This window comes from Ictalurus furcatus, chromosome 24 (assembly GCF_023375685.1).
Source record: "Ictalurus furcatus strain D&B chromosome 24, Billie_1.0, whole genome shotgun sequence".
Classification (NCBI taxonomy): Eukaryota; Metazoa; Chordata; class Actinopteri; order Siluriformes; family Ictaluridae; genus Ictalurus; species Ictalurus furcatus.
Genome location: NC_071278.1, coordinates 19,328,420 through 19,342,005, shown reverse-complemented (window position 1 = coordinate 19,342,005; position 13,586 = coordinate 19,328,420). Strand labels below are relative to the sequence as shown.

At 39.3% G+C, this 13,586-nt stretch overlaps 1 protein-coding gene across 1 annotated transcript in view; it reads left to right on the top strand.

Annotated features, from left to right (window-relative positions):
• Positions 1-412: 412 nt before the first annotated feature.
• atp9b (ATPase phospholipid transporting 9B) overlaps positions 413-13,586 on the top strand; it is a 52,278-nt gene continuing 39,104 nt past the window's right edge. The window contains exons 1-7 of the mRNA XM_053612633.1: positions 413-677; positions 3,239-3,412; positions 8,095-8,245; positions 9,667-9,780; positions 9,912-10,020; positions 11,698-11,756; positions 13,029-13,080. Coding sequence (XP_053468608.1) covers positions 598-677; positions 3,239-3,412; positions 8,095-8,245; positions 9,667-9,780; positions 9,912-10,020; positions 11,698-11,756; positions 13,029-13,080 — 739 coding nt within the window. The 5' untranslated portion in view covers positions 413-597. The remainder of the gene's footprint in view (positions 678-3,238; positions 3,413-8,094; positions 8,246-9,666; positions 9,781-9,911; positions 10,021-11,697; positions 11,757-13,028; positions 13,081-13,586) is intronic.

Sequence of the window (13,586 nt, the reverse complement as noted above, 5' to 3'; positions counted from 1 at the left end):
GGACAACATGCCAACTCCACAGAATCGAACCCCCGACCCTGGAGGTGTGAGGCTCATCAGCTGTCTACAGTCAACTTGAAAAAAAGGTTAGTTTTACCTTTGAGTAGCCTATATAAAACTGCATTCTTCTGTACTAAATAGTATGCCAGATTAGTACATGTATGTCAAAACAATAGTATCAGGTCCAAACAATAGTAATATTTCCAAAAATACACAGTCAGTTCCAGATGAGCACCCTTCATAAGTATGAACGGAAGTAGTAACACGTAATAACACAAAGTAACACACATAGAAACAAATAACTACAAAATACCTCAGTGCTTTATTATTATTATTATTATTATTATTATTATTATTATTATTTTCATGAGAGAGTCATAAGTCAGTAGTCTTAATGGTAGAATGTATTTTGACTAGCCTACGTTCAAATCTGCATACTTCAGTACTAAATATTATGTCCAAACAGCACGCCCTTAAAGTTAATCAGTACTATCTTTCCATACTGTGTATTACAGTACGCTAGTACGCAGTGTGGGACTAGAAGGACGCAGGAGTGGCGCTTGGGAGTGACGTCATTTCGTACACATTCCAGCCAAGATGGCTGACAGCATCCCACTGAATCCTATGCGAAACAGTTCCAAGAAACCCCCTTATTACAATGCTGGCAGACATCTCAGGTTAGAAATCTACTTTTACTCTGTTCGAACCGCCTTCTTAAAATGTACGACCGAGTCTTAATTCATTGAAATGTTATTTTACCACCGCGGAAGTGTGTTATTTGATGCGGTTCCGGGGTTTGGAGCTAGCAGGCTAAGAGTGTTGTTGTAGCTTACTGTCAGCTGTCTACTGTCAGCTCACGCGCAGTTATGCACTTTAATACTGTACAACACCGCTGTTTTACAGCTTATACACATTTAACACCAAGTTTCATTCTTTTAACATATTCCATATAACATAGAGCTTCAGTATGGCTTAACCATGGTCATATACTTGAGGATCTATATCACATGAGTCGTTAGTCACCAGCACTGTCGCTTTACAGTGCTTTACTTGGCCTGCACTTTTCTCCCTACCTTAGCATAGCTTTAAATATTAAAAGGTTTTTTTTTTTTTTTTTAATAGATAGTTAGTTCTTTTGAAAATTGCCATGGTTACAAAAACATGTTTACAGAGATCCAGATATGGATTTAGTTCCCAGGGGCTATAGTGGTCAGACGATATGAGGAAGAAACCTTGAAAGCAGTGTTGCAAACTCGCGTAAAGGAAAGTAGCTGAAGTCACTCAAAGAGACCAGATGATGCCATAGACTAATCTGCATATCAGCTGATCGCCATGGTCATTTGCATATCAAAACGTGTTACATGAAGAATGAAGACAGTTAGAATGGAAGAGTTTTATCAGAACAGAAAATAGCAGATTATTATTATTATTATTATTATTATTATTAATAGAAAGAAATGCTTATTTTTAATAGAAGGAAGAATTCAGTAATTCTGTCACCATAAAATAACTATATGTATTTACAAAATACTAGCTATAATTTCTATTAAGAACAGGAATGGAACAGTTACATAAACTTTTATTACATGTAAACATAGCCAAGACAGACAGTAGTGATCAGTGATTGGTTGTTAGGAACAGTAGTGATCAGTGATTGGTCATTGTAGAACAATGGTGATCAGTGATTGGTTGTAGGAAACAATGGTTATCAGTGACTGGTTGTAGGGAACATTGGTGATCATGATTGGTTGTTGGGAACAGTAGCGATCAGTGATTGGTTGTTAGGAATAGTAGTGAACAGTGATTGGTTGTTATTAACAGTAGTGAGCTGTGATTGGTCATTCGGGAACAATGGTGATAACTGATTGGTTGTTGGAAACAATGGTGATCAGTGATTGGTTGAAGGGAACAATGGTGATCAGTGATTGGTCACTGAGGAAAAATGGTGATCATGATTGGTTGTAGGGAACAAGCGTGATCATGATTGGTTGTAGGGAACAAGGGTGATCAGTGATTAGTTGGGAACAGTGATGATCAATGATTGCTCATTGGGGAAAACAATAGTGATCAGTGATTGGTAATTAGGGAACAATGATGATCAGTGATTGGTCAAACTGAGAGTACTAAATAGAATATAAAATATCTTTAACAATAATCACAATGTTTCACTGTTCACAAATATGGCACCTACAATTGTAATCTTGAGTAATATTTGATTAATCATAAAAACCTAGTCTGAGGTGATTATTTAACTGCTTCCGCTAAATTCATAGAGAACTGAAAGACTCAGGTGGGAGAAGGTGTGTAGGCTGTAAGTGGAGGCGATGCTCGGCTGATGTGTGTCTGCAATCTGATCTCCTCTGGAGACTCGGCTCGTCTCGGCGTGTTATTGTAGCTTTCTGCCACGCAGCACTGGAGATAGGTGTGAGAGTATGCAGAGTACTCTCAACACTTGAGCTTTTTTTAAATTCGGTTCTCTAAGACGTTTCTGGAGATTTAAGGCAAGACAGTTCTCGGGTCTTTATCTCAAAGATGTTTCGGATGGAGTGTTTTTTGTTCTTTCCTGAGGAGCGTGCAGTGAAAAATGAAGGAAGTTCATAAGGATGCACTTATGATAGAAGAGTAAGTTGTGGTGTATAAAATGGGATATTCGTGTGATTAAAGATAGAGAATGAAGTCGATTAGCACATAGTCCTGTGTACGCTAAACTGAAGGTCCTGATAACCACTGTTTATATCCCTACTTAATCAGATGCTATAGCGGTCATTCAGGTGTCAATCAAGGTTTATAGCTAGTAATCATATTCATAAAACACAACTCCAGGATAAAATTGTAGCATTTTTATTCGCTTGGCTAGTGCTGTTCTGTAGACAAATCCTAAATTAGTTGTGTCGCTAGTTATGTAGTCTATATAATAGTCTGTATAATATTTTATTTTACAGTCTATTATATTTTATTATGTCTGCTGTATTTATTATTTTACTGCATACTTTTTTATTGTGTGTGTATATCCTGTGGGATGAGTAACTAAGAAAAAAATCATTTCACTACATGTCATCACATGTATGTGATAAATAAAGAAACTTTTCTTAGCACACAGCTACTATGACTGAAAGTGTCTAATAATTTGCATACTGGGCCCCACACGGTTTTATGACATCACGAGTTCTCCACTGAAGTACCGAAGAAGTTTCTGAATAGAAAACGTAACGCTCACTCACTATTTTCTTCTTGCCAGGTACCAGATTGAAGACGAAGCCTCGTATCTTGACGAAATGCCACTGATGATGTCCGAGGAGGCTTTCGAGAACGATGAGAGTGATTACCAAACGCTTCCCAGAGCCAGGATCAGACAGAGGCGCCGTGGCCTGGGCTGGTTCCTCTGCGGAGGCTGGAAGGTGTTGTGTGGAAGGTACATCGCACCTGAACACTTATGAGATTGACTCCTTCTTCATTCACATACTTCGCTGAAATTAAATGCATTTCTGTGTTTATACAAATGAAAATGTCAGATATTACCCTGACGTCATACGGTATATTAAGAGTAATGACATCTTACAAGCTAGCAGGGAGAGTAAGTTATATGATGATAACTTTATTTTAGGATGCTTTCACACCTATTAGTCTATATACCAAGTCCAAATGAGAGCAAAATTAATACTTTTACTTTATTGGCTATTGGGTTTGGTTTCATACTGCACATTTAAAAAAAGAAAACTAATCAAAAAAAAAACCCCCAAACCTTTAACTGAGGGACGTGTAAGGCTGAAAACACACTTGTAATAAATACTCTTTCATTCATCCAGAAATATAGCAATAGAAAAAATGAGAGAGAACAGAGCTGGCACTCAGTAAATGGTTAATAAATGATTATGGAAATAATGAATTTAAAACGTTTTGTGTGTCGCAGTCAGAGATTTCACTTCCCTTTTCGTTTGTCAGACCAAATCTCCAGAACACATGGCATTTCTGCAGCACTATACAGCTCTGTCCTTTGGCTCTACACTGCATTTATTTGGTTCACTTCCTGCAGTCAGGTCGGTTCAGAAGTCATATAGCTTTCTCACTGCAGTTGAACCCCACTAGAGATCACTCCGATGCTCTTGAAATGCTTCTAGGCTCAAAATGGTGGCTAAAACATGTTTAGTTGATGTCACTAGTACAGCGGGATTCAGGAATGAGCAGTGAGCTATAGTTACAGCATCAAGGTGTGTCATCCATCCATCCATGCATTCATCCATCCATGCATCCATCCATGCAGCTAATAATACATCTGTCCACAGACACAGGTCAAATGCGACACATGTCGGCGGGCATCAAATTGTGGACCACAGTCCAGACGCAGACTCAGTCTATGTCCACATTAATCTGGATAAATTTGAAAACGCATCGTTTCCTCTACGTTTTTTGCCTTCACTGAGACGGAGTTTTTGTCGAGCGAAAACTGAGCCTTTTTTTTTTTTTTTTAAAGCTCTCCCAAGTAGATAAATTTGAAAATGGCGTTTTCGCATTGTAGGATGGACTGAGAAAACAGGGATATTCAAACGCGATGACGTATTTTTAGTCACGTGACCCATTCAACTCAAAACAAACGAGATGGTGGACAATGTCGTACTTCAGTTGTTGGGCGTGCTGTCCAGTTTGTTAAAGATTAATGTCACTTTGTACAACCTTCAGATCGCATTTTTAAATAAACACCTGATGGAAATGACACAGGCCAAAGGCTTATTATGTTTTTACGCGCACGCAGTATAGGGATGTAAGCTTTTTCAGACGTGGACGAGCAGTTATCGGAGAACGTTCAGAAGTAGACGTTGTAGACGGAGAGCGTTTTAAAACGAAAATGCGGTTTTCCGATCTGCCCGGGTTAATGTGGACTTAGCCTCAGAGAAGTACTTCTGCAGATTGAATCGGGCACTTAAAAAAATTCTGTAGCAGAAATGATTAAAAAACAAACAAACAACAGGTCGTAGCTCAGTTTATGTAAGCGATTAACCTGAAGGCAGGTCATCAGTACAGGAACGAGTTTTTCCTCAGGTTTCTTTTCTATTTCATTTACTCCAGAATGTTTAAGGTTAATTGTGCAGAGAAGTATGCATTTATTCTCCACTTCATGTGAAGTGCTGGTGCGAAACAAAACATAAACACTTTGAATTAATGTCTTATTTACATGCATGAACTAATCACTAGTGGTTAAGCATCAAAAGATCAATCAGTACGTTTACATGGACAACAATAATCCGATATGAACCCGATTAAGACGATACTCTGATTATGAAACTAGCATGTAAACAGCGATTATTGATGACCTTAATCTGATTAAAGTCATACTCGAAGTGAACACAAATCGAATTAAGACGTGGAGTATTCCTGTTTTAGTCGCATTATTGACATGTATTACAGACATGTACACACCTTAATCACACACTTAACGTCGTGTGAGAGTTTTCACCGCGTTTTGCGACAGGACACGTACACACATGGCAGCGCTCGACCGTCTGACGGCAAACAAGAGAGCACGGCTGCGTCCCAAACCGCGTACTTACCTGCTGTATAGTAGGCGGTATACATGTATTTCAGCTACTATATAGTAGGCAAGTACGCGGTTTGGGACGCAGCTCACGGCTTCAAGCAGTCGTCTATTTGCACGTACAGCACGACAAATAATTAACCGCACTTGAATTGAAGCATTTGTAAAATTAAAAATGAAAACTGTATACGGTACCATAATGAAGAACTGTATGTCGATACGTGAAATTCTGGAGGGAACATCGGACGGTGTGGCGCGGTGACGTAATGGCGTGTGCCGTTAATCCATCTATGTCCTATAACATGTAAAACCTGAACATGAAAGGAATATCCTAAAAGCAACTCATGTAAACACCTTAATCACAATATTGTCTTATTCAGAATAAGGTCAATGATTAGACGTTGAACTACTGATCAGAAGGTCGTGAGTTCAAATCCCAACACTGCCTAGCTTCCACTGATGAGCCCTTGGGCAAGGCCCTTCACCCTCAACTTTATGCTCAGTTGCATAAATGAGAAAAATGCAAGTCGCTCTGTATAACGGCGTCTACCAAATGCCGAAAAACGTAAATGTGTTTGTTTGTTTATTTATTTATTTACAGGGCAGTGCACATTAATGAACATAACTGTAAATGTGCCAGAATTAGCCAAATGGCTGTTTTTCATCTGTGGACCCTTGACAGAATGTTAAACAGTCGCCCTAAAAAAAAACAGTGCATCTTATATTATTACAATAAAAAAAGAACAAAAGCAAAACAACAACAAACTAAAAAAAACCCACATTATCAAATACTAGTTAAAAAATTCAGTTATGTTAGTTGCTTGTTAGTAACAAGAAACTTTATGAAACTGGACTTTGACACGTTTTAGTTGAATACCCCTGCTGTATGTGTTCACCTATCTGTGTATCAGTGTGTGTTAAAGAGGGAGGTTGGCTTTGAATCTCTCTATGCTCAGGTAACTGTGCATGAAACACACACATACACACACACACACACACACACAGCTGGTTACGCATTTGAGTCCTAGTTGCACATCATCAGTCAAAAGAGACCTGGGTTAAACAGCGTGACTGAATTTTAGGTCAAAAGCAGCGCTTACTCGGTCTGCATCACAGCAGCGAAAGATCTGAGCTCATCGGGAGCCGAGAGCCGAGCACCGTCTCACTTAATATTGAAATATTACTAACTTTAACCTCTCATCGCAGTGTTATGTATATAAAGTGACTGCTTGCTTGCTCGATCGACTCTAGTTTCCGTTGTCATTTGTTTATCGGTGATGCATCTCACTTGTAAGCTGCATATTGATTTTGTTTTCCTAATGAACAAATCGGATTTCACACAGCTGACCAGTTTGGTGCTTGCCAGTAATTTTCAGTGTGCTTAGGCAGCGGATTATGAAACGAACAAATAATTCAAGCAGAGTGATTCTGCTTATTCAAACGTGCCAATTATTTAAACAACGTTTATTTGAGCAAATAATCTCTCTTATGAATCAGGGTGCTGGCAACTTGCGCACAGAGGGCAGATAGGCCAGCACAAATATTATTGTATTTTTTTTCCAGGTTTATGTAATCCGTGTTAATGCCAACCAAACCAATCAGCATGACTGTGTACACTCACCAGCGGCCCGGCTATCCTGTCCATCAGCGTGATGTGTGTAGACTTCAGGTGGAATGTAAAACGGATAGAAAAGTCAACAAGCTTGCTGTATGACCTTCAAAGTGGGGAGTGAGAGTTTAGTGTAAGCGCGCGCTTGCCATTAGAGAGCGGTTCGGAGGGAGGAGAAGCGGAAGCAGGAGCAGGGATCCGGTCGCTTAGATTTCTGCGCTTGTCTTGTGGCCTCAGCTGTTCATCTGCATGCTTGTACACGCTGGTTATTTTAACCTTAACGCTAATGTTATAAAACATATCTTAAACACATATATGAAACAAATCAAAGCCAGTATTCATGCTTGAAAGACATGCTTGATTATTGGGAAAAAAATAAAACAAATGTGAATAACAGCGATCGTACTAATAAATAAATGAATTATGGAAATAAAATCGATCTTAATAAATAATAAAATAAGCACTTTGATTATGAATACTGATTCTTAATACCGATACTGAGTATCAGCTGATATCGATGCCCATCTGATATTCTGATTTGCTTTAAAAACTATTAAGATTTAAGTAATTTTTTTTTTTTTTTAATGAAGCACTTCACAGTTCGACGTTGTTACACAAAAATAAGTGGTGAATATAATAAAATAGAGAGGTATAAATATAATAAAATCAATCCTTACAAAGAAAACAGCAGTCGAGTCTCTTTATTGTAAACGTTTCCAGTTGCAAAAATGAAATTTCTTTGACATCAAATTATCTGACGCACTATCTGAGACTTCATTTTAAAGAGACTTTGATTAGCAATCCAGCTATAATGAAAACACACAGGGTTTAGGTGTGTATGATACATTTTCAGTTTTCTCTTATTATTACTGATTTTTACTGCTTGCTGATGAATATTTAAAGCCACAGCACACCCTTTTCTTGTTGTAAAATGTCGATCACTTCCTGGCCTCAGCTGCTGCGAGTATCTGGCTCACGTCTGCCGGAGGAAGAAGGAGCTGAAGGCTCGAACCGTCTGGCTGGGCCACCCTGAAAAATGTGAAGAGAAGTACCCCAAAAACGCCATCAAAAACCAGAAATACAACATCCTCACCTTCGTGCCTGGGGTAAGTGTAGAACGCACACGGAACACAAAGGAGTTATTAATACGTGGTATGGGTTATTTATTATTTAACACCAGATATCCAGGACGTGTTTTAGTTCTGGCATCATCAAGGCTGGACGTATGATAAACCCGTCGGCTCCGATGTGCTTTCCAAACACGTTTGAATTAACTAGACTAAAAACGTGGACACGAAAGTACGGTACTGTAATAATGTTTGGCGTTCTAGTTAGCTATTTTGGTGCGTTAATGCAGATTAAATGAAATGAATGAGTTTAGGATTATTATCCGGGAGCGGGGAGTTTGCATGTTCTCTAGGTACTCTGATTTCCTCCCCCAGTCCAGACACGCGCTGTAGGCTGTAGTGTGTGAATGTGTGTGCGATTGTGCCCTGCGATGGGTCGGCTCCAGGGTTTCCCCCGCGGACCCTGGATCCCCCGTGGCCCTAAATAGGTTGAGCGTTACGGAAAAACAAACGGATGGATGGATTTTTGCTCCCTCGACAATATGTCATTAAGTTGTTGTCGATGAAAAGACAGAAAAAATACTCCTGGACAGGGATGTTACGAGAACCGATACTTCAGCACCAGGTCGGTAGCAACATTCTTAAAACGTGACGGTACTTGTTTTTCTGCAGTAGCGTAGGTAATGTTGGTAATGAAGGTACCGTGGTTGCGATTCATCCAGAACTGATGGGGGCAACAAATACACGTAAGTGTTTTCATCAGTCCACAAGTGGTGAAGAAGAAGAAGAAGAAGAATGCCGACAAGCACACGGGAAAAACTACAGAAGACGGTGTCAAGTTTAGCTCCGCCCCATCTCTTTGAGAGGGAAAAGTGGTAAGAGTTAAATATGGAAATACTTCGCATTCGAGGCCGTTGACAACAAACATATAATTGATGCTCTGAAGCCGGCGTTCATTTCAAACAAAGCGAAGAAACACCTGGAATTTGGCGAAGCACCTGAAAGACTATATTATGTTTTTTTTGTGGTTTTTTTTATGGTAAGTGAAATCCCTACCCACCGTTCTCAGAACAGCTTTCCCTCAGTAATCAGGTTAAAGTGCAGCTGAAGAGGCAGCAGAATTCTGACGTACCTTTTTCCGTTCACGCATGCAGCCGAGCCGCTGTGTTATGGCTGCTGGCTGATGTCTTATTCAAGTGTGGCTGGCAACTTCATTTTCAGCTTGTCCTATGAATTTTGCATGAGGAAACGAGCTGTTCGTCTGAAGTGTCGCTAGGTCGCCAACTCTATCTGATCAGCCAGTGAACAGGGAGAACATGATCTATCAGAACATTGAGTGAACGGAGAGCGTTAATGTTACTCTGACAAAAAATTGTTTAACAGAAACGGTTGTTGTTGTTGTTGTTTAATGAATGAACGATACGTTATCAGTGTTATTCTTGTCTCTTCTTTTATTTTAGGTTTTATACCAGCAATTCAAGTTTTTCCTCAACTTGTATTTCTTGGTGGTGGCTTGCTCACAGTTTGTGCCATCCCTGAAAATCGGCTATCTCTACACCTACTGGGCGCCGCTGGTGAGTTCAAGCGATCGCAACGGATCCCGGAGCCAGTCCATAACGGAACGTTGTACGAATGATCTAACAAGCTGTCTGTAAAGCCATTGTTTCAGCTTCCGACGAGTTTCATTGTTCTTCCTGTCAATCAGGCTTTTGTGTTGGCCGTCACCATGGTGAGAGAGGCTGTTGACGAGGTCCGCCGCTACAGGAGGGACAAAGAGATGAATTCTCAGATGTACAGCAAGCTCACAGTCCGAGGTGACCCGTGAACATGACTGCTTCCATACTAGCTAATTATTGTTTTGGTCTGAGCCAGTGACGATCTGAGCCAAAGATTTACAGATGACATTTTTATATGAACAGTTTTATTCTGTTTAATAGAATAGCACAGCCTTTATTACGTCCCAGAAAAGCACATTGTACAGCGATACTCTACTGTGATTGGTCAGAAGAGGTTGATTAATTTTCTGTAACAGCAGCTCTGACAGAAGTTCCAGCCGCAAGGTTAATATCAATGTGCTCGTTCTAATCGATTCTTGTTTCCAAAGTAACCACATAAATGGATTTATACACTGTCCATGTACGTTTATACATTGATCATTGATACGTGAAGGTTTTTGGGAGGAAATGCATATTTATTTCGATTTTTGAAGGAGTCTCCAGCGTCAGCGTCACTTTGCACCAGACAGATGTAAAGTTGTTGTTTTTTCCCCCTGACACGTCAAAGTGTTCAGGACAGAGGTGCTTATGCGTTCCAGTTTCTCAGTAACATGACATTTTTCCACCAGAGAGGGGATAAAAAGGGAGGCTGGTGAGGGAAGAGTTGTTTATAGTGGTTAGAGCATAAGTGATCAAACGAACTAGCTAGTGGTATAACAATATTACATATATCGTTCAATGCAAGGCTTTTGATTTAAAACTTTTGTGTAAAGAACAATCAGTCTCTCCAGGATTTTGCGATCGCAGAAATGAATACTAAATCTAGCAAACTCTGCAATATTCAGAAGCGCTTGCAATTCTTCAAAATTACTGCGGATTTTCTGCAGATTTGGGCCAAAATGCGTCACTTGACATCATCACAACGTGCATTCAGGCAAAGCCGTCTTCGATTGCGTGAGTCAAACATGACTACAGCTAAAAGGTCTCGTTTACCAGCAAACATCACTGCGAAAGCGGAACAAAAGAAAACGTACGAAGCAAGTTTCGTCAATTCAAGTAGTTTTCCGCAAGAAAAGCACAAAAAAAGTCGCCTTGAAAATTTTTGGAAAAAAGGCCCAGCAAAACCGAACATTTTTGGCCGCAACAATCACAAAAAAAAAAGCAAAACCTCCATGAAATCCTGTAAGGACTGAACAGTACATTCAGCAGACATAATAAAGTGTCATAGCTGCACATATGAGACTACTCCGTTTCGTCGAGAACACAGGATTCAGCAACACGTCCCGGGCTACACAGAGCTAGCTAACTGCTAACGGCAGAATCTTAAATAAGAATGTTATGTTATAATTTCATTCTATTCTGTAACCAGTCTGAATGGATCACGCAAAAATCACCTTATTGTACTTTTCGAACACTGAACGTTTTAATCTATTGAAACTGGAAACCTAAGGCACGTATTCAGGCAGTGATTATTTTTTGCTGTATCCAAAATATATCGTATCGAGACCCCACCATTGTTGAATTAGAATTTTGTTTACAAACAGATAAGCTATAATCAGATAAACAGTATGGCTTGTTTTTCTTTCATTAATAACAGATGTTAATTGTTGACTAATTGCTCTGATAAGAGGAATAAAAGCCCTGGAGCTGTTATTGGAAAACAGTGAACTTGGAGCGGTTATTTTCCCTGTGGATTTTTATTCCTTGTATAGCATCTGGTCGAATATTTTTGCTCGTTTTGTTAGGTCATCGGCTTTTTATGATTCTCCTTCTCAGGAAAAGTCCAAGTGAAGAGCTCAGACATACAAGTTGGAGACCTCATCATCATTGAAAAGGTTTTTAATCCTCTTCTTTCTCCGTCTCATTTTCCCCTTTTGTTCCGTCAGTACAGGACTTGAGCGTCTGTGTGATCTGTCCCATGAAATCCTGTCATACTTTTTTTTTTTTTTATTGTGCATCATGTTTCTCACAGCTTGTGGTCGGCTCTCTGTAATTGCTCGTGTCACATGTGACCTTGCTCAATTATTCAGAGCCTATGCTATAGTGAGAGTAAAGTTACTGCGCTGTGAGCTCGCGCCCGTAGCCTGACAGCTTCATATAGGCATACGTGTGCCAGAAAACCACAGCTTCTAGAAGATCATACACAAGACATTCACAGCACAGAGTTCAGATTCTGGCCAATGTCGCCATCGCTTGATTTGCGTTTCCTGAAGCAAAAACACCATGCTTGCAAGGAGCTGAAATTGATGGAGCAATGAAAGGAAGGAAGGAAATAAAAAAAGAATCGGCGAAAGAAAACAATACGAGACCGTTCAAAAAAAGACAGTATAATTTAATAAAGAGATACTTTTAGAGCGTAAAAGATGGGAGCTGTTAAGAGCAAAAAAAAATTGAAACGAAGAGCAAGAGAGAAAGAAAGAACCCCAGAAAGGAAGGAAGAATGGAAAAAGAAAAAGATAGGGAGGAAAAAGAGAGAAGGGGATTGAGAAATGCAGAAAGCGGGAGGAAATAAAAGAATGGAATGGGGGGGGGGGAAGGAGGAAGGAAGAAATAGGCACGACAAAGAAAAAAGACAGAGACTAAGAACAAACGATTAAAAGGGAGGGAGGGAAGGGAAAAATGAAGAAGGAGTCAGAGAAAGATATTGAAAGAAAATAAGAAAGTGAAAATAAAATTGAAACCGAGTATGAGAGAGAACCTGAAAACAGTCATATAAAAAGGAAGAAAACTAGGCAGAGGGAGAAAGTAAGCAAGAGAAATCTGTGAATGCAATTAGTCATCAGTGCCACAGAATATTAATCAGAGGTGCCTTTCGCTCAGATTAGGGACTGTGGCCAAAATCATGTTAACCCCCACCCCCATTTATTTATTGAGTTAGTTAGTTACTTAGTTATTTTTTATTTTCTATTTATTAGTTATTTATTTTTATCTGTCTGTCTATCTGAAACTTATTTTATTAGTTTGTTTGTTTATTTAATTATTAATTAATTACTTAATTAAATGTCATTTAATTCATTGAATTAAATTTTTGTTTGATTTGATTTTCTGCTGTTTTAATGCGAGTTTGCTTGGACTAATGTGCCGTATCTTGTGACCTTGTTATGCAGAATCAGAGAGTTCCAGCCGATCTGATCTTTCTAAGAACTACAGAAAAGTCTGGTAAGTTGTTTTTCTTTTCTTTGCTACGCTGGCGAATTACGATTTTGTAAAGATAAAGGGCTTACTGTGGCAGAGTAAGCTTTAGGGGGTCATTAGTTGATCATTAGATCCTTTTAAATGATCTTTACCACCGTAGCTTTTTTATCAGTGGCCGTCTTTAGACATTTGTGCAACTTTGTTGTAAAATCTGTATGCATTTTACATGTCTTCTGTAGTCTCATTCTAGGTCAGAATCAGTTCACAGGTCGGTGCGGAGTCACTGCAGTTAGCATGCTTTTATTACAGTCATGCTTTGAAAGTCAGTAACTGGATTAAACGTGACTCAAATGCAAACCGTCGGCTAAATGCTTGAAACATCAGGGTAGAGTAATGGAAACTAAGGGATTATAGCTTTTTCCATCAATCTTCCATGTGCCAATATGGTTGCAGTGTGTCCTCATGTGAGTGTCAGATATTTAAATGAACCCACTCGTCCCCTCTGTATAACCGGATATGATTTATGATCT